Below are 18,206 nucleotides of genomic sequence, written 5' to 3'. Positions count from 1 at the left end.
TATATATATATATATATATATATATATATATATGTATTCACGTGTAATATTTTTCACATGAGTTTTTTGGAATTGAAATAACAAAAATGAAAGTTTTGTTAAGTAACAGTGATCAAATACTCTTCTTTGTTATCTTCGAGATAATTTCACCATGATTACTACCAACGGCCAACTTTTTGCGTTGCTTTTAGACATTGACTTCTTTTTATCTTTTGACATCAATTAATGTATATTGCGTATTTTTTGACACTCACGACTGAAGAAGACTCAAGTTAGAGTCGAAATATTTCGTGTAATTCTATGTTAAAGCGTGATCATTATAAATTATTTATTTTATTATATTTTAATATCTTTCTATTGCTCGATGTGACCTTATTTATTTGCTTATTTGTATTTACATTGCGAGCGCGGTTCTGTCATTTTTATATTTTCTCTCTTTGAAATAACAATTCTTTAAAATCAAATATGATGATAATATTGCATCTTATATATATGCAGGGTCCCCTCCAATACCCCTTTAAATAATTTTAAAATATTGCGAAAAAAACTTCTCAGCCAGGAGTCGAGAACCTGGAATCTTCGCCTTCCCTGTTAGGAACCACCGAGGCACTTGGAGTTCGTCTCGCAATACTTCGTATATCTGTCAAATATGTGTGATCAGATCTTTTTAATACCGCTTCTTCCTCCAGAGTAAATTCTAACAATTATTACATTTATACCGTCCACGTTTGAATGTCGCTTCGTAGTTCCCACCTTTTTGCGGATGTATGTATATAGGCTGTGTTCCAAATTTACTGCCAGCACGCTGCCAGTGCTAAAATTGTATAATATATGTGACTTAAACTATAGATCTTTAGCGCTGGCAGTGAATTTTGAAACACAGCCTATATAGCAGCACAAATGATCCCCGCTTGTGACTTTCATGCGAGTTCTCCTTAATGCGCGTATCTGGTATAATTGAGGATCGACACGCGAGTCAGTCAGCTGGTCAGCTGACCTGTCTTGTGATAGCAGTCAGTCTGTACTTCGAGGGAAGAGCACGAATTCTGATCGCTGTCTAAACTACGAACCTGAAGACGTCGCATCTTGTGAGTATCAAATTGATCGCGTCGAGGAATATGTAACAACCCGATCGTAATGCTCGTCGGAGCGGATTTCAATTCATTAATTCGCAGAAATTCGCGCGAACGAGAGAATTAATCTCCTCCGGCGCGTAGTATCGATCGACTTTTGCGTTCGCCATCGCGTCTCGAATTGAGCGTTAAATTCTATAATAATTTTGGCCGATTTTTGGGCCACGACGCGTCTCACGATCGTTCGGCGAACGTTCGCGCGATCGATCGCGCTGTTCCGCGACAATCGAATATTTTTTCATCGCTCGACAAACGGGCTCGCAGGCTTCGCGGGGCTACGCCTATTTTTTTGAACGGCCTGCTCACGTGAATCGTAGCCAGCTCGTGTGACAGCTGAAACATTCAAAGGTTTTTTTTTTCAGTTCTTTTTGTCGTACAAATCACGATATAACAATCTAGAAACGCTTTTTTAACAGCTCTTTCAGCTTTTGTTCGTATCTTGATTAATTTTTAATCAAAAAATTATAAGAGTTTATCTAGATTTTTTTTCTCTCTCTCTCTCTGTCTTTCTCTCTCTCTCTGTTTCTCTCTCTCTCTTCTGTAGATATTAACTGAAGTAAGAAAGATTGTAGAAAGACGTAAGAAGTTCAAACAGCAGATTTAATTTTTTATTTAATCGATATTTATTTAAATTGGCTCCTTATTAGAGTTTTAAAAATTTGAAATAAAAAATCGGAAATATAAATCTATTTAAATCTATATGTTTCAAAGAATTGCGCTCGGAAGTGCAAAAGATGTGATTAAAAAGAATCATTGTGACTGGCGCTATTTTATGATTGCAATAGCAAAGTAACAAATTGAATAATTTGTATAAAAAAATGTTGGTAAATTCGCGTTATTTTAAACTGTAATTGAAATATAGATTGTAGGAAAAACATTTGATAGAGTATAAAATATCAAATGATCAGAGATAACTAACTTTCTTGTTTTTTTTTTTTTCAGGTCAATTAACTGATCAAAATGACGAATCAAAGTTTGCTGAAGATTGCGCAAGAGGACCGGGAAGGCAAGTTCGGATTCGTCTATGCGGTATCCGGACCTGGTTAGTTTATCAAGTTTGTTATTAGATCAAGTTTGTTATCTTATTATTACAAACTGGTCAATTTAACATCTTCTTTTGCTATAGTCGTCACTGCTGAGAAGATGTCCGGATCAGCTATGTATGAGCTGGTACGAGTTGGTTACTACGAATTAGTAGGAGAAATCATCAGATTGGAAGGTGATATGGCTACAATACAGGTACGAAAAACCATATTTGTGTTTAGATTTTACTTTCTCTGTTTAAAAAAAAACTTAAAATATAAATAAAATAAAAAAAATCATATATATATATACATAGGTGTATGAAGAGACAAGTGGTGTGACAGTTGGTGATCCGGTACTTCGTACTGGTAAACCACTATCTGTCGAATTGGGTCCTGGCATTCTCGGCAGTATCTTTGACGGTATTCAGCGTCCGTTGAAAGACATCAACGAGCTTACAAGTTCGATTTACATCCCAAAGGGTGTCAATGTACCAGCGTTATCTCGCACCGCTTCGTGGGAATTTAATCCTCACAACATAAAGAGCGGCAGCCACATCACAGGCGGTGATATGTACGGTATCGTGCACGAGAACACTTTGGTAAAACATCGCATGATATTGCCACCCAAGTGCAAAGGCACCGTCACTTACATCGCACCTGCTGGCAACTATACCGTTGATGTAGGATTTCATTTTTGTATGGATTTTGTTCCACATATTTTATATATATTCTATACATGTATAAATTTATCAAAATTTACATATCTATGCAGGATATCGTACTGGAAACTGAGTTCGATGGCGAGAGACAAAAATATACTATGCTCCAGGTACGAAACACACGTCTATGTAACAGCCAATATGTGAAAGTGTAGTTTTGAATGTGTAGTTTGCATGTTGTGAATTTACGAGTTGATTGCATGCAGGTGTGGCCAGTTCGTCAACCTCGTCCAGTTACCGAAAAATTGCCAGCTAATCATCCTCTACTCACTGGTCAACGAGTCTTGGACTNTCTTTTCCCGTAAGAGTCTTATTCAAATAGTGTTATTGCGGCATATTTCTGCAAATGCTTTAAAACGTGTATGTGTAACATGTGTTTCAGATGCGTACAAGGTGGAACCACAGCTATTCCCGGTGCTTTCGGTTGCGGCAAAACCGTCATCTCGCAAGCTTTATCCAAATATTCCAACTCCGATGTGATTATCTACGTTGGTTGTGGAGAACGTGGTAACGAAATGTCCGAAGTATTGCATAATTTCCCCGAGTTGACTGTAGAAATTGAAGGCGTCACCGAGTCCATCATGAAACGTACCGCTTTGGTCGCCAATACGTCCAACATGCCGGTGGCCGCTCGTGAAGCTTCCATTTACACCGGTACGAAATATGTTATCAACAATTTATATAAATATCGATTCACTCTACTATACATAAAATGTGTGTTTTTTGTGCGCGTATGTGTGTATATGTAATTGAATTAATTACTTTTTATTACAGGTATTACGCTATCTGAATATTTCCGAGACATGGGTTATAATGTGTCGATGATGGCTGACTCGACATCTCGTTGGGCCGAGGCTCTTCGAGAAATTTCAGGTCGTCTGGCTGAAATGCCTGCCGATTCTGGTTATCCTGCTTATCTTGGTGCTCGTTTAGCCAGTTTTTANGAACGTGCTGGAAGGTATGATGTGTTGCGTGTCGCACTTTATCGTCAAATGTCAGTCGAATCGATTTCTTCGGGAATTTATATCACGTTTGATATCAATAATATTTCGTAATTTTGAATTTTTGCATTAACAAAAAAACTTAATTTTGCTACGCATTAAAATATTGAATTTTAATTTTCATATAGAGTAAAATGTTTGGGAAATCCGGATCGCGAGGGATCTGTTAGTATTGTTGGTGCCGTCTCACCGCCAGGTGGTGACTTTTCTGATCCTGTGACCAGCGCTACGCTCAGTATCGTACAGGTACACAGATATCTGAATACACAAAAGTATAAACGAGTTATTTTGATCAACTTTTCAAATTTTTTTATTACTTGATGTAATTTAACAGGTGTTCTGGGGATTGGATAAGAAACTTGCGCAACGCAAACATTTCCCGTCTATCAATTGGCTTATATCGTACAGCAAATACTTGCGCGCGCTCGATGATTTCTATGACAAGAATTTCGCGGAGTTCGTCCCGCTGCGAACGAAGGTGAAGGAAATTTTGCAAGAGGAAGAAGATTTATCCGAAATTGTGCAGCTGGTAGGCAAAGCCTCGCTCGCCGAAACGGATAAGATCACGCTGGAAGTAGCAAAATTGTTGAAGGACGACTTCTTGCAACAAAACAGGTACGCGAAAAACATTTGTTTTATCATATTTTTTTTGCGTAAATATTAGATAAGAATAAATCAGGTGGATATTTGTACGAAAAAACTTTCAAATTGTTTGTTTGTTTTTTTCTAGCTACTCGCCGTACGATCGTTTCTGTCCGTTTTATAAAACAGTGGGAATGTTGCGAAATATGATTGCATTTTACGATATGGCACGACACGCGGTTGAATCAACAGCCCAGTCAGATAATAAAATCACATGGAACGTTATAAGGGACAGTATGGGCAATATTCTTTATCAGCTAAGCTCTATGAAGTTTAAGGTGCGTAAATTTCAAGTGTGTTTATATATTAAATAATCGACTGACTCTTTTCAACTTCGCAAACGTCCGTATTTGAAAAACTACATTAAATCTTTTACCTTGAATTTTTTTTTTAGGATCCTGTGAAGGATGGCGAAGCGAAGATCAGGGCGGATTTCGATCAATTGCACGAGGATATTCAACAGGCGTTCAGGAATTTAGAGGACTAAACTTCTATTACCTGTTAAAAGCAATTTTTAAGATATTAAGATTATATTGTTCTGTAATTTGGCTCTAACATTTAAGTATGTCCCGGTCTATCTCATGTGAGCTTGCCAAAAACAAACAAAAAAAAAAAAAAAGTTAAAGGCAGTGTTATTATTTTACGCAACATTTATTGAACATATATTTTATCTTGTAAGCAGTAAGTGAATTGTAAATAGAGAAAATTACGATAAAAAAAAAAAAATATCGATACTACCGTGCGGCGTAAAACATCGTTCGAGAGACAATGCCATTTGTACGTGACGATTGAGACAATAAAGTGGGACATTCTTAAATGTGCTCGAAGCACACGTTTGAAAGTTTATGCTTTGCGTTCTCGAGATTTTTTTTTTTTAGAATCTCTCGAGTCGAGAGCAAAACTACTTGTAATTAGTTGAATATTATCAAGAAAAGAATTTAATGTTATGGTTTGGCAAAGTTGTAAAACTTCCGTTTCATTCCCACGTTTTATTTGACAGTGCGAACAAATAATCGGGAATTTGATGTTTCCCACATTTGTTTTTTTTTTTTTTCTGTAGCGCGTGTCATACGAACGAAATTAATTAAACTCTTCGTTTAGTCCCGACGCGTGCAGATTTAGAAATCTCATATTGAGAAGAAAATTCTCAACCATTAATCACACACACACACACATACACGTGGCACGTGGATGACGCGACAGCTTTTACCTCTTTTGCGAAAGATTGAACCATAGAGTATTAAATCTTGTAACATATAATGTATTATTTAAATGCGACACGCGATATTGTTACACAATATATATTTGATTATATTACACCTTACTGAATAAAATGTTACAACAATGATATAAAAGTTTAGAAAGAAGATTATATATAAGATATACGTTAGAGAGAGATGAATGATCGAGGTGCGGGGTCGTGAAGATAAGAAGAAAAAGGAATGTGCATGATATGATACGTGTTCTATTGACTTCGATATCATTTCCATTGTATTATATGTATAAAAATGAAGAATACAATAAAAAGATTTGTGCACGAAGAATAAATGGATGAATCTGTTGGATGGTAAAGTAGCAACAGCCCCAGCAAACACAGATATATAACAGCAACGTTGTCGTAATAAAACAAATGTAACAAGTGATGTAACATGGTCGTTGCATGTAACACCCATGTTAGTTGTAATTTTCTATTTATCGTATATTGGTTATTATATAATATGAATATAACATGTAAGTAGAATGTAATATAATTGTTATATAGATACAAAAATGTGAGAGTTATATAATGTCATTATAACTCTAGTTACAAAAATGTTATATGAGAGTTATAATGTCATTATTACCTAACTCTCATATAACATTTTTGTAACTATATAACAATTATTTAAATGTTATATGAGAGTTTATAATGTCATTTGTTATATGAGAGTTATAATGTCATCATAGCAGCTGATAACAAGCAATATAATAAATATATAACATAATTATATTACAATTATAAAACAAAGTTATATAACATCGATGTTAATAGAGTATAACAGCTGTTATATTACGTATATTACGCTGTTGCTTCTATATAGCAGTTACATTCTGTGTTTGCTGGGAGTATAGCAGCGTCAAATAAACTCACACAGATTGCTTTCAATTAATAATTATTATTGTAACAATAACCTCGTATTATTTACATCAACGATATATATATTACATTCCGGTATCTAACGTTAAATCGATATTCTGACACATCTTTCTTCTTCGTTCGATAAGAATTTTTGTTCCGCGTTGAAAAAAATAAATGTTATTGCCATATGCACAACGACCTACACACGTGTGTACATATATATACAGATGTACGTACATACGTTAATTAGCAAACAAGGCTTACCTCATAATACGTCGTATATTTTTTTTGATCTATTTTACAAATTTAAATTTGAGAGAGAATCTTCCTTACAAAATATTCTATCCTATAATTACGAAAACTTGTGGTAAAAAATAAAAAAGACAAAGAAATGTGAAAACTGAAAAGAAAAAAACAAAATCGGTCGTTAATTTCCAAAGAAACTAAGTAACAGAAATTGAAACCAATACGAGCAATTTTTGTTCGTATGTTGATCTAGTAAGAAAGAAGCATAAATGTGCCGCGAGCTTTGGAGAGATACCGGAGATTTATCTTTTAGGCCTGGTTTATGCGGGCAATAACTGTTATGCCGGAACCGGTAGAGTTTAACTATAAGATTCCAATATACTTCTGTTTACACGCATTCGGCAATTTTGTATAAACAGAAGCATTCGGCAATTTTGTATAAACAGAAGCATTGAAATCCTATAGTTAAACTCCACCGGTTCCGGCATAAGTTAAACAGTTTTATTGCCCGCATAAACCAGGCCTTACCGTCTTAAAAACAACACCATCGTCTCCTTCGTTTTCAGATCAAGATCTTCCCTGAATTTAGCAATCCTAATTGCTCTTGTATTAGTCTTATAATTTCAATTACATTATTTTCTTTAAAAAAATACGATGTAACAAATTCTGCAAACGCTTAAATTGTCAGGCTCAGTGTGGTTACATAAATAAACAAAAAATTCTCTTTCTCTCCTTCAAAATGAATCCCGGCTGCACTACACTGTTTCAATTGCTTTTCCAAAAAAACAACAGTGTGTCAAAATTTCAGTATTCACAGCCACATTTTAAATGTTAAATCGAATGATTTTATATACTTACGTGATATAATTTTTTGTCTATTCAAATTTATATCTGTTATATTATTGATTTATTAAAAATAAAAAAGTATATTCGAATACGTTGTGGGTGCAGTCGTCGCGGAGAAGAAAAACAAAAAAAAAAAAAAATGACACCTTTCTTTTGTTGTGTAACAACCGACAAATTTTGATATTTACAGAAACAATTGTTTAATAGCTCACAAAAGAGAAAGCTTTAAGAACTCAAATGTATAGCATCGGTATTCGGAACCGATGATGATATTTGCGACCTAAGTTGAAGATTCTCACGTTTTAATTCGGCAACCAACTGATTTAGCGCCGTGATTTCGTGTCGTAGTTTCTCGTTGTCCTGTGCACATTGAACTAAAGTTTGATTAGCCGTACGCAGTTCTGTTATGTACTCGCAAGCTTTTGCCAAGATACCTCCTTTACTCTGTTATTAAAAGCACACAAACACAAGAAATAATTAAAAAAAAAATAATAATATAATATAACAATTTATATAATAAAAAATTTACATACAAAGAATTTTAATCAAGCTATTTACCTGAGTTTCATAATTGGCTTTTCCTTCTCCGCTGCTGGCACTGGTAGACACTATGGTCGTACCAATATTGCAATCGGGAATAATTTTACCCAATTTTGTGATCCAATTATTTATTTTGTCTCTACGTCGACGCTCAACCTCATTGTGCGTTGCTCTCCTCTTGTCATCTCTCTGAAATCATATCAAACAACATATTTGTAAACAATCAAAGTGAATTAAAAAAATATTATTACATACATATATATATATATATATATTACATGTTTCAAAGATCACAATAAAAAAATAGCAATATATTTCATTGAACCTTCTTCAAGCCGGGATTACAACTTCTTGGGGTTTCTATTTGTAGCGTTGCCGTCCTTGGCATCAATGATCTCGACGTTTGTGCTGTGGTAAAGACATCATTGGGATTTCCGATAACATAAAACTGGCCATTTAAACCAGATGTCAGAACCTGTACAGTGTTATTTCCTTGTTGCGACACGGGCAGTTCTATCTCGTTGGCTGACTGTAAAGGTGTACCATTAACTTGAACAATCCGGTAAGCTAAAGGTTCCTGGTAATGCATTTCATCTTCCACAACAGGTTCACCTGACAAAAAGATACAGATGCAGATGTACACGTAAAACCTCGAGATCTTCAATAACAAATTGGATTATTTATTATAAGAAAATACGTTGTATCAAATGTATCCTGTGATATAATTGACGCGTATTTTCCTTACCATCGCAATCAACAATCTCCGTTTCCTCTATGACGATTCCCGTATCACCGCTGTCCTCCTTCACAGCGCTGCAAAATTAAATGTTCTAAGGTACGATATCGTCTTATCTTAAAGGAGCTAACTCGCTACGTGTATTACTTCGACGATTTGTGCGTGTCGATCCTATACGGCGTACGTAAGTGCGCACTGTGCACTATAAATGATGATGACCTTGAGGAGACCTCGGGCGAGACGGAAAGGATAGGTGTTCGCAATATCAGGCGGTCGATATTTAACGTAAACGCTACCTGACATCCTGCTGTTCGAGTTGTTGATCCAAAATGTCCATTTTTTGGCGTTGAAAAAAAAACGTTTGAATTTGTCCAAATTCACGTGAGCTGGTCACGGGACACGGCAACGAGGTCATGTGGTTTACAAGATGGCCGACTTACATCGTCCGCGCTATCTAGCGCCTTTACGTGAGAAATGACGACGTTTGCGCGACGTCAAAAACGAGATTCAAAAATATATATATAAAATACAAATTCTCTTTCTCGTTGCAGATTGCATAGTTATCGCAAGATGACGTAGTAGAAAACTTCTGTGTTCTCTTGTATTTAAAACGATAATATCTCTAATTCAGGAAGATAGCGCCAGACTAACGCTAAACTTCGCCGATTCGATTTCCAGGAGGGAGTTTGCACTTCCTCCAGCCTGAGACACATTTTCGGCACCCGCCAAAATGACAAGGTGAGTGGTTATAGCGAGATTTTGGAGGTTATGGCGCTAATCGCATAATTTATAATACGCACAAACGGTTAATTAATTTTTATTTGTCCTATCTCTCTCTCTCTCTCTCTCTCTACTTTTTTGTCAATTCTTCGTCGATTCGTTTTCTGATGGAAACGCGTTGTTGAGAAAACACTTGCGTTCACAAAATTCATTATTTCAATAATTCACCTTACAGCAATATATATATATATATATATGTGTGTGTTAGAAATAAAATTTAAAAACCCACCTTATACATATATTTTAATTGCAGATCAAAAATAGAATTAGGCGACGTGACACCACATAACATAAAGCAACTGAAGTTGCTTAACCAAGTTGTGTTCCCAGTTTCGTATAACGAAAAGTTTTATAAGGATGTATTGGAAGCTGGAGAACTTGCAAAACTAGCATATTATAATGACATAGTAGTACGTACAATAACATAGTATTTTTTTTTGTTTTTTTGTTTTTTATAAGAAGAGTTCTGAAATCAAAAACATTTAAGAATCTAATTGGTCCGATGCTAAGCTTTTTTAAATAAATGTCAATTTATCAATTTGTCAATTTATCAACTTGTAACGTGGTTTTGTATTTTCTCAGGTTGGAGCAGTTTGCTGTCGTGTAGATACTTCTGAAAATTCTAGGCGTTTATATATAATGACATTGGGTTGTCTTTATCCATATAGAAGATTAGGAATTGGCACTGTTATGGTTCAGCATGTCTTAAACTATGTTAACAAGGATGGTAATTTTGATTCCATCTTCTTGTAAGTATATGACTTTTTTTACATTTTATATTGCAATCTGATACAATACAAAATATGTTTGGAATAAAAGAGTTTTGTTTCTTATAATAAATATATATATATATATATATGTTGTATGTAATATATATTTGTAGACACGTTCAAATAAGTAATGAAGGCGCGATTGACTTTTACAAGAAATTTGGATTCCAAATTGTTGAAACTAAAGAACATTACTACAAGAGAATAGAACCGGCAGATGCGCACGTATTACAAAAAACACTTCGCCCCCGAGGAAATCAAACAAATCATCAAACTGTCAATCCATAAGTAGCATTGTTTTCATTAATTTATCTTGTTTGTAAATTAAAAAAAAAACCGTTACATATATATATACATTTTTCATGTTCTGTTAAAATAAAATTCAATTTTGTTTCGTATCTCTTGTAACAAAAATGTCCCGTTTACGTAAGGCTGATCATTTTTTTTTTCTTCTGTATGTACACGTATATGTAAACAAAAAATTTTAAGTAAACTGAAAATTTATAACGGTCTGCCGAACGAAAAAGACAAATGTTGTAATTTGTTTTTTTAAAATAAAAAAAAAAGTTGCACAACCGTATCTTCTATTTTATATATTTTTTTATTGTCCATCAAATTTTCTCTACTTAGATGTAATTTAAAAATTTTATAAACAATATTTAAGCCATCTTTTTTACGATAGAAAAACATTGGCATTTAAACGATATCACATCGTGAAATTACACATGCGCACAAACAATAGTATATATTATGTTAAGGAGTCTATTCACTCTCGAGCCTTGAATAGACGGAGCCTTAAATAAATATTACAAAAATAGAATGTACAAAATTGCTGTGCAAAGAAATTTGTGTATAAATATTGATCTTACGATAATACCATTATCAATATAATCGCGCAATCTCTATCACAATATGTAATTACATACCATAATAATTCCGTGATCGTGTATTTAGAAATACATACATTTTTTTTTTTTTTTTATAGAAATACATATGCGTATTACATGTGTGTTGTTTTTATTCTGTAAAAATGACACAAATTAGAATGCAGTATAGTAAATACTATAAATATATTTCTTGTGTACAGAATTATTCGTGTCTTTATCGCTAATTTTTTTTGTGAGAAAAACATTTGTGGATTCGGATTTTTTTTTTGTTTACACCACCCAGTGGGCCTACTACCATTATATCCGAATCGACGATAGCTTCAAGTTCTAAACGAGATGAGATTCAAAAAAGAAAGATTCTCTTAAATAAACTTGTCTAATTCTAAATGAATTATAGCATTTGTTGTCGATTCGAACATAATGGGGATCTTCTCGTGATTATTTTAGATATTGCACACAACACATCGGCAACACGTACGTAACGGGTAATCGCCAATGTAGCTCATACAGTAGAAAAACCGCTCAAGCGTAAGGCGTTAAGCCGTTTATATATATATGTTTAAGTTTGTTTAAACATTACAAATAATTAAGCCCGCCGGAAACAAGATCTAGTCACATATTTTCTGTATAAATAGCCGTAACACAGAAGTGCATTTGTTCTTCCATTTATAATTCTAAATCTATGATTTTAACAGTGATAATTCTTCGTGTTACGCATATACTTTACAGCTCCAGCAATTCTTTCAATTTTCCAACAACGATTTCTTCTCCTTCTTGCGCCTCTTTCGAAGTCTGTGGATAATAATTCAACAAAATATCAGTAATAGAACAATATATGGTTTAAAATAAAAGTAAACAGATGATTTTGTTTTCCCACCTGTATAAGATTGAGAAATCCGTGCGGCAATTCCGATAATATATCCAACGTAACCTTATTGCCAATCGAACGGAGCTTTCTCGCAAACATAATGCTGTCGTCTAGACAAGGATCGAGATGTACTGTCTAAAATTAAAAAAAAAAAAAAATTTATTAGAACATATATGTTTTAAAAAAACATTTGATCGTGTGTTGATGTAATAACACAGTTTTCTATACAGTTTTAAAATCCAACAACAGCAACACGTACCAGCAGTTTTGTGGGCGGCATATGAGCTAGCACGTTATCCGGAGCGAGATAAGGACTCAAGAATGGATCTTTTGGTACCGTAAAAGCGAATTCCTCGGAAGGACTTTTCGCATTCTCCAGATCAAGTTCTCTGATACTGTTTTTCCTGCTCAAAGACCAACCGAACAGAGACCACGATTTGTTACTTTGTTCCGAGATGTTATCGTCTCTGCTGCCGCTGCCATTTTGCGCAACGTGCGATGATGATGTACCGAACCCAGAATTTCTATACATGTTTAAGAATCTGCTGAAATATTCTTTAGACTTTGCCTGCTCTTTTGGACACTCGGCACCTAGTGTGTACGTCAAAAATTGTCTTTACCAAAAATACATCCGCACAACGAAAGAGTGGTAAACATCAATATTATATATATAAATTAACACGTTCACGCCGGGGCGAAAATCTACGTTTTTTCGCGTGAGGCGGGACTGTCTTATCTCCTTACGCTTCGTGGGGCTGGGCAACACTGTTCCGTGGGGCGAGTGTGACCCACCGGTGGGTCACGCCGCCCCACGGAATAGTCAGGTGTGACCCATCGGTGGGTCACGCCGCCCCACGGAACAGTCAGGTGTGACCAACCGGTGGGTCACGCCGGCGTGAACGTGTTAAGTAAACAAGTTTGTGTCTTAGTTTATACCATCAACTTCTGTCAAGCTAACAGAATTCAACGTTGAGTCGGACGGTAAGGATACTAATTTCTGCGTGCCGTTCGCGCCTTCTCCGTTCGGGCTCAGGGCTAATGCTATGAGATCACTTTCGCTTACTTCCGCAAACGATTCCGTATCTGATTTTTCAATATTCTCTTGTTCCCTGTTGAAATCAAAGATAACATAACGTCAAATGTGTTTTTGCTTTTTCTTCAAAATTCTTATGAAAACGCAATTTATCTTTCATTGAAAAAGTAGTTTTATAATTAAAATAATATTAAACTTTTGTTAAGAAATCTAAAATAATCTACTTTGTGGGTTTCTTGTTATCGGTTGCCGCGTAAGCTTTTAAACAGCGCATCATAAAACCAAACGGCAACATTGGATCCGTGAGACAGAGCAAGCGAGAAGGCGATGGGACGAACTCGATAAGTATCGGTGTATATAATCCAAAAATACCATCCGGTTTTCTTATATTTAATTGTATGCACTTCAAAATAGCGCCAAAACACAAGTTTCCACCCGCAGAATCGCCTATCGAAGCATTTTAATTTTTTAAATTGCAAATTTCACACATCACTCTCGATTAACAGATTAGCACAAACATATTAAACAAACATATATCGCAATTAAAAAAAAAAACTTTTTAATTTTTAGTCTTACCGACAAATATGACTTTTTTTGCGTTGCTTCCGAGTAATGTGCTCGCGTGTTTTAACGCCCACGCGTAAGTATAGACCACTTCCTCGAGCGCGCGAGGAAACGGGGCTTCCGGAGCTAGACTATAATCTACGCTTAATATTGATACGCCAAGTTTTACAGCCCAATCTCGTAGATATATTTCATGCGATCGCGAGGTCTGCGATACAAACCCGCCTCCGTGAACATGAAAAATTAATTCGTCGCAAAGACCAAACAACTCTCCCCCTACGTTTCCAACTCCAGCCTTAAAATCACAAAAAAAATATTACTAATTATTATACGTCACTTTCACATTTGAGATCCGTTTATATTTCACAAACAAAAACATATCGCATTATAAGTAGATTATATAACACAGTTAAACTTAATAAATTATCTTATTTATATATATATATATATATTTATATATACCATTCCTAGACGTCGTTTAGAACTCAACAATCTAACATGAATTGGCTTCTTCCCAATATGACTAGTCGGTATCGGAATTGAAACGCTACCACCATTCAGAGTAGGTAGGGTCAATTCTTCAGGTGGGATAGATAACACCTGGTTGATGGTCACCAAAGGATTCATCATGGTCATTATTTCTAAAATAAATTTTCTTATGTAAATATATTGTATACGTAAATACAAAAAAATTGAAATATTTCAATACATTTGTTTTGTTTCAATATAAATGCAAGAAAAATTGTTTTAGAAACAAAACCAAACAAGTGTTTGTATATGAAATATATTGTTTTTAAATATAATTACGAGATTCATTTAAAAACCAAAATGTTTGGCAGAAAGAAATATCAGCGTGCTGAGATACGTTCACAATACGACGCGCCCTAGCCTCAGGATCCATCAAGTAATTGACAGACTTGGCACATCGTTCGAATATATTGCCGTTATTATAATACATTTCGCTGAAAGACGCCATAGCGAATGAAAGTGTTTTTATCACACGTTTCACACTATTGCAGAACTGAAAAAAAAAAAACAGAGATAATACTTTAGATAAATGTCAGAAACAGGATCTAATATCACAGTTCAAATCGCATACACATACACCCAGATAGCCAAATGTGAAAACTCAATATAAAGCAAATCATTGTGCGGACTAAGTTGCTTGCCAATTGCTGTTGTGTTGTTTTTATTTAATGCAACGACAATGTTTTTGTCAATTCAGTATCAATATGCTGAGTTTTATTGTCAATCAATTGTTGTAGCCAATGTTTATGACAAGTGAGTCAGCAATATGTAAGCAATGATTTTTGTTCATAAGTTGAGAAAAATAATATAAAGTTTATTGCCGATGAGTTGTTGGGAACTTGCTCTTATCATATCTTGAGAACTGTTGATGGCAAGAACATACTGAAAAGAGGATACACCTTTTTGTTACATTGCTGAAACCTTATGAGCAATATTTGTAGCAAGTTGCCAACAACTTGCACTCAGTTGGCTATCTGGGCACACACACACACATATACCTGAAATCCTAGGCATCTGCCGTAAAAACAGTACGAATTGATATCTGCTGATCTGTTGAGAAGCTCTTGAGCACTGTAACTATCTAATGAAAACAACGACAGCTTTCCGTCACTCATCACCTCCGCTTGTGTACTCCATGAATGCAGTGTTATTAAATGCTGCAAACATGTACACAATGCCGCCATTAGATGGGAGCACGCTTCTACTTCCCTGAAAACTCGCAAATTGAATAAATACAATCCCAATGTTGTTAAACACACAGAGAGAGACAACGGTCTGAACAATTATAATTAATACTCACTTCATATGATGGCTCTTTCGAAACATCATGGAATCTTTTTGATTATACATCTCCCTACAAATCTGAACGGAGTGCATGACACATCTGTCCATCAGCAAAAGAAAACTTCTATATCCATTCCCGGGTGTTTCCTTATCAAAATCGAAATGGGGCGCGAATTTTGTTATATCTCTGTACAAAGGTTGGGCTTGATCCAGATGATCCAGGATCGCCAGGAGAGCGGCCTTGATTCTGACCCCGTTCTCATCCTGATGAGATGTGAAATAATCTATGTTGGCGTTACACACCTCTCGCAACGCGCTCCATTGTAACGGTTCAACGTTTTCGAACGGTCTGTCAAAGTCATCATTGATAGTTGACATCTGAAGTTGATCCTCCGAAACGAATATCCTCGAAAATTGGAGTTTTTATTTTCGTGGGTAAGCGAGCGACGCAAAGTCGTCAACTGCAATGATGACACACACTGGACGCAAATCAATTAATAGTTGCGAATTATCTGTATGAGATGAAACAAATCATCGTGCTGCGCATTCTTCAACAATCACTGACTAATCGCCGCTCTCTCTCTCTCTCTCTCTATCGATGTAAACTATAATAATAATAATAATCGAACATGTGGTCCACGTGATATTTGAAGTGACGTCAGTGACAAAAGTGCTTACATCACGAGTAAAATGGGAATTTCAAATATAGTTCACGATTAAGACGTTGCGTCACATTGCTTGATAAACTACTTCGCGATGTGTGCGCTTCGCGCGGGATCAAACAAAGAGAAAGATGGACTACGGTAATAACAACTGTGTCAAAACAGGTGCGAGTTTAGTTCTAACGCAAAGAGAGATGCCGCTTGACGTTTGACAGCGGCGTTTGATAGTTGACGCGAAACAAGAGCGCGCTCTAGTTTTCGCAACTTTATTGTGTGTATACGTGTCTTCTTTGCTTTGTGTAGGTATACAAAAGAACGGACGAGCAACAGGAATCCGTGATGATTCATGCGATAAATTCTTTGTTTGAACCATAAATAATAATGGACTTTGTTGCTTCAGTAGCTGTTTTTACTGACTGATAAATTTTAAAACACAGCTTGTATAAATAATAGCTTATATATAAATAATAATATCTCATGAAAATTCATCAAATTTCGAAAAATTACGTTAACAAGGTGTGATAATAGCTGTACAGGCGAACACGCAAGCAAGCAAAGTAATTGAACTTTATACTATTTTTTTTTTTGTTTTTTTGTTTTTCTACAACGAATCGGTTGCAATAAATCTCGCATACAATATTGAGATTCTTTATAATTTATTTATTGATAAGTAAAATTACATATATCCACAAACACAATACGTTTTTTTTATTTTTTTATTTTTTTTCACGGAGTGTAGTAATGCGTTAAAACTTGTGAGCGGCGAGGAGAAACACCTGCAAAGGAGAAAGAGGGACGAGGAGAGAGTGTTTTTTTTTTTTTCAATCTTTCGACACACTTGCCTCTTGTTTGTTTGTTTGTTTTGTTTGTTGTTTTTTTTCTTTTGCGAACAATTTCAAAATCACGGCATTTTCTCTCTCTTTCGCACGCAATGTATCCACAAACAAAAGAGCGAACTTGTGAAAGAGATTTGCGGGACGCAGCAAGAACAAAACGAATCCGCAACTTGTAAGATACACTTTAAGTATGAAATCGTATCTAAAATAAATCTTACGAATTATGGACTCATTTCATTCTTTCAATTTTTAAAAATAAAAAAGCATAATATTTCACACACACACATATATATATATATATATATATATATATATGTATATATATGTATATATAATATGTTAATTAAATATGATTTTTATATGATTTTTTTTCAATTAGTTATTTCGACTAACGCTTTTGAAAAATGTTTCTCATATTAATGAAACGAATCTTACTGGATTGCTACTGCTGTTCGCGGAAAAGCAAACGGTTCTGCCGCGTATTGATATTTCTCAAAAAAAAATCTGGAATCTCAAACCAACATTTGCAAAACCAAACCGTTCGCGCGCAGAAGCAAGCAAAATCTCCTTTGTGTGCTGCGCACACAATCGTCTTCATCGTTCGTATTGTATTTATACCGTACACAATACAAACGTGTTTTTTTGAAAGCCTTTTTCGCATGTAATTACGAAAATTCGAATATATTACATTTAAATATAATGTATGTAATTTTTTTTCTTTTTTTTTCTTTTTTTTTTTTTTTTACCTGACTGCGTTGAGAACGGAAGCAAACTCGAGGATTTCAAAGAAAGAATTTTTATACAGTTTATCGCGCGCACCAAAGGTCAAGTAAGAAGAACATCTCGTGAGTGATAGGAGCGTTGCCGACACACGTTATTATATCGCGTTACTCGATAATCCTCAGAAGACGAAAGAAGACCGACGCGCGAGAAGATTTCGAAAAAATTTGTAAAAATAAAATCTAGTTTCTTTTTTTTTTTTTTTTT

General features: G+C 35.0%; 4 protein-coding genes across 4 annotated transcripts; 2 read left to right on the top strand and 2 right to left on the bottom strand.

Moving 5' to 3' along the window:
* The first annotated feature begins 987 nt into the window (after positions 1-987).
* Positions 988-5,246, top strand: LOC109856838 (V-type proton ATPase catalytic subunit A). The gene is made up of 12 exons (XM_020432538.1): positions 988-1,088; positions 2,076-2,175; positions 2,260-2,372; positions 2,473-2,838; positions 2,931-2,987; positions 3,084-3,178; positions 3,260-3,531; positions 3,652-3,835; positions 4,007-4,124; positions 4,213-4,493; positions 4,609-4,798; positions 4,915-5,246. Exons 2-12 carry the CDS (start codon positions 2,094-2,096, stop codon positions 5,005-5,007), a joined length of 1,851 nt encoding a protein of 616 aa, XP_020288127.1. The 5' UTR covers positions 988-1,088; positions 2,076-2,093; the 3' UTR covers positions 5,008-5,246.
* A 1,410-nt stretch (positions 5,247-6,656) lies between these two features.
* LOC109856831 (upstream stimulatory factor 2-like) lies at positions 6,657-9,439 on the bottom strand. The gene is made up of 5 exons (XM_020432525.1): positions 9,304-9,439; positions 9,017-9,084; positions 8,597-8,883; positions 8,290-8,460; positions 6,657-8,175 (listed from the first exon to the last, which is right to left on the bottom strand). Exons 1-5 carry the CDS (start codon positions 9,420-9,422, stop codon positions 7,957-7,959), a joined length of 864 nt encoding a protein of 287 aa, XP_020288114.1. The 5' UTR covers positions 9,423-9,439; the 3' UTR covers positions 6,657-7,956.
* A 75-nt stretch (positions 9,440-9,514) lies between these two features.
* Positions 9,515-11,538, top strand: LOC109856832 (probable N-acetyltransferase san). The gene is made up of 4 exons (XM_020432526.1): positions 9,515-9,745; positions 10,041-10,197; positions 10,370-10,536; positions 10,671-11,538. Exons 1-4 carry the CDS (start codon positions 9,738-9,740, stop codon positions 10,843-10,845), a joined length of 507 nt encoding a protein of 168 aa, XP_020288115.1. The 5' UTR covers positions 9,515-9,737; the 3' UTR covers positions 10,846-11,538.
* A 96-nt stretch (positions 11,539-11,634) lies between these two features.
* LOC109856830 (hormone-sensitive lipase) lies at positions 11,635-16,599 on the bottom strand. The gene is made up of 10 exons (XM_020432523.1): positions 15,738-16,599; positions 15,436-15,646; positions 14,717-14,930; positions 14,372-14,550; positions 13,922-14,204; positions 13,570-13,792; positions 13,249-13,421; positions 12,572-12,903; positions 12,322-12,447; positions 11,635-12,236 (listed from the first exon to the last, which is right to left on the bottom strand). Exons 1-10 carry the CDS (start codon positions 16,097-16,099, stop codon positions 12,168-12,170), a joined length of 2,172 nt encoding a protein of 723 aa, XP_020288112.1. The 5' UTR covers positions 16,100-16,599; the 3' UTR covers positions 11,635-12,167.
* Positions 16,600-18,206: the final 1,607 nt, after the last annotated feature.

This window comes from Pseudomyrmex gracilis, unplaced genomic scaffold (genome assembly GCF_002006095.1).
Source record: "Pseudomyrmex gracilis isolate BER0280 unplaced genomic scaffold, ASM200609v1 scaffold_136, whole genome shotgun sequence".
Classification (NCBI taxonomy): domain Eukaryota; kingdom Metazoa; phylum Arthropoda; class Insecta; order Hymenoptera; family Formicidae; genus Pseudomyrmex; species Pseudomyrmex gracilis.
The sequence above is the reverse complement of the archived record's forward strand: the minus strand, read 5'-3'. Positions and strand labels throughout refer to the sequence as shown.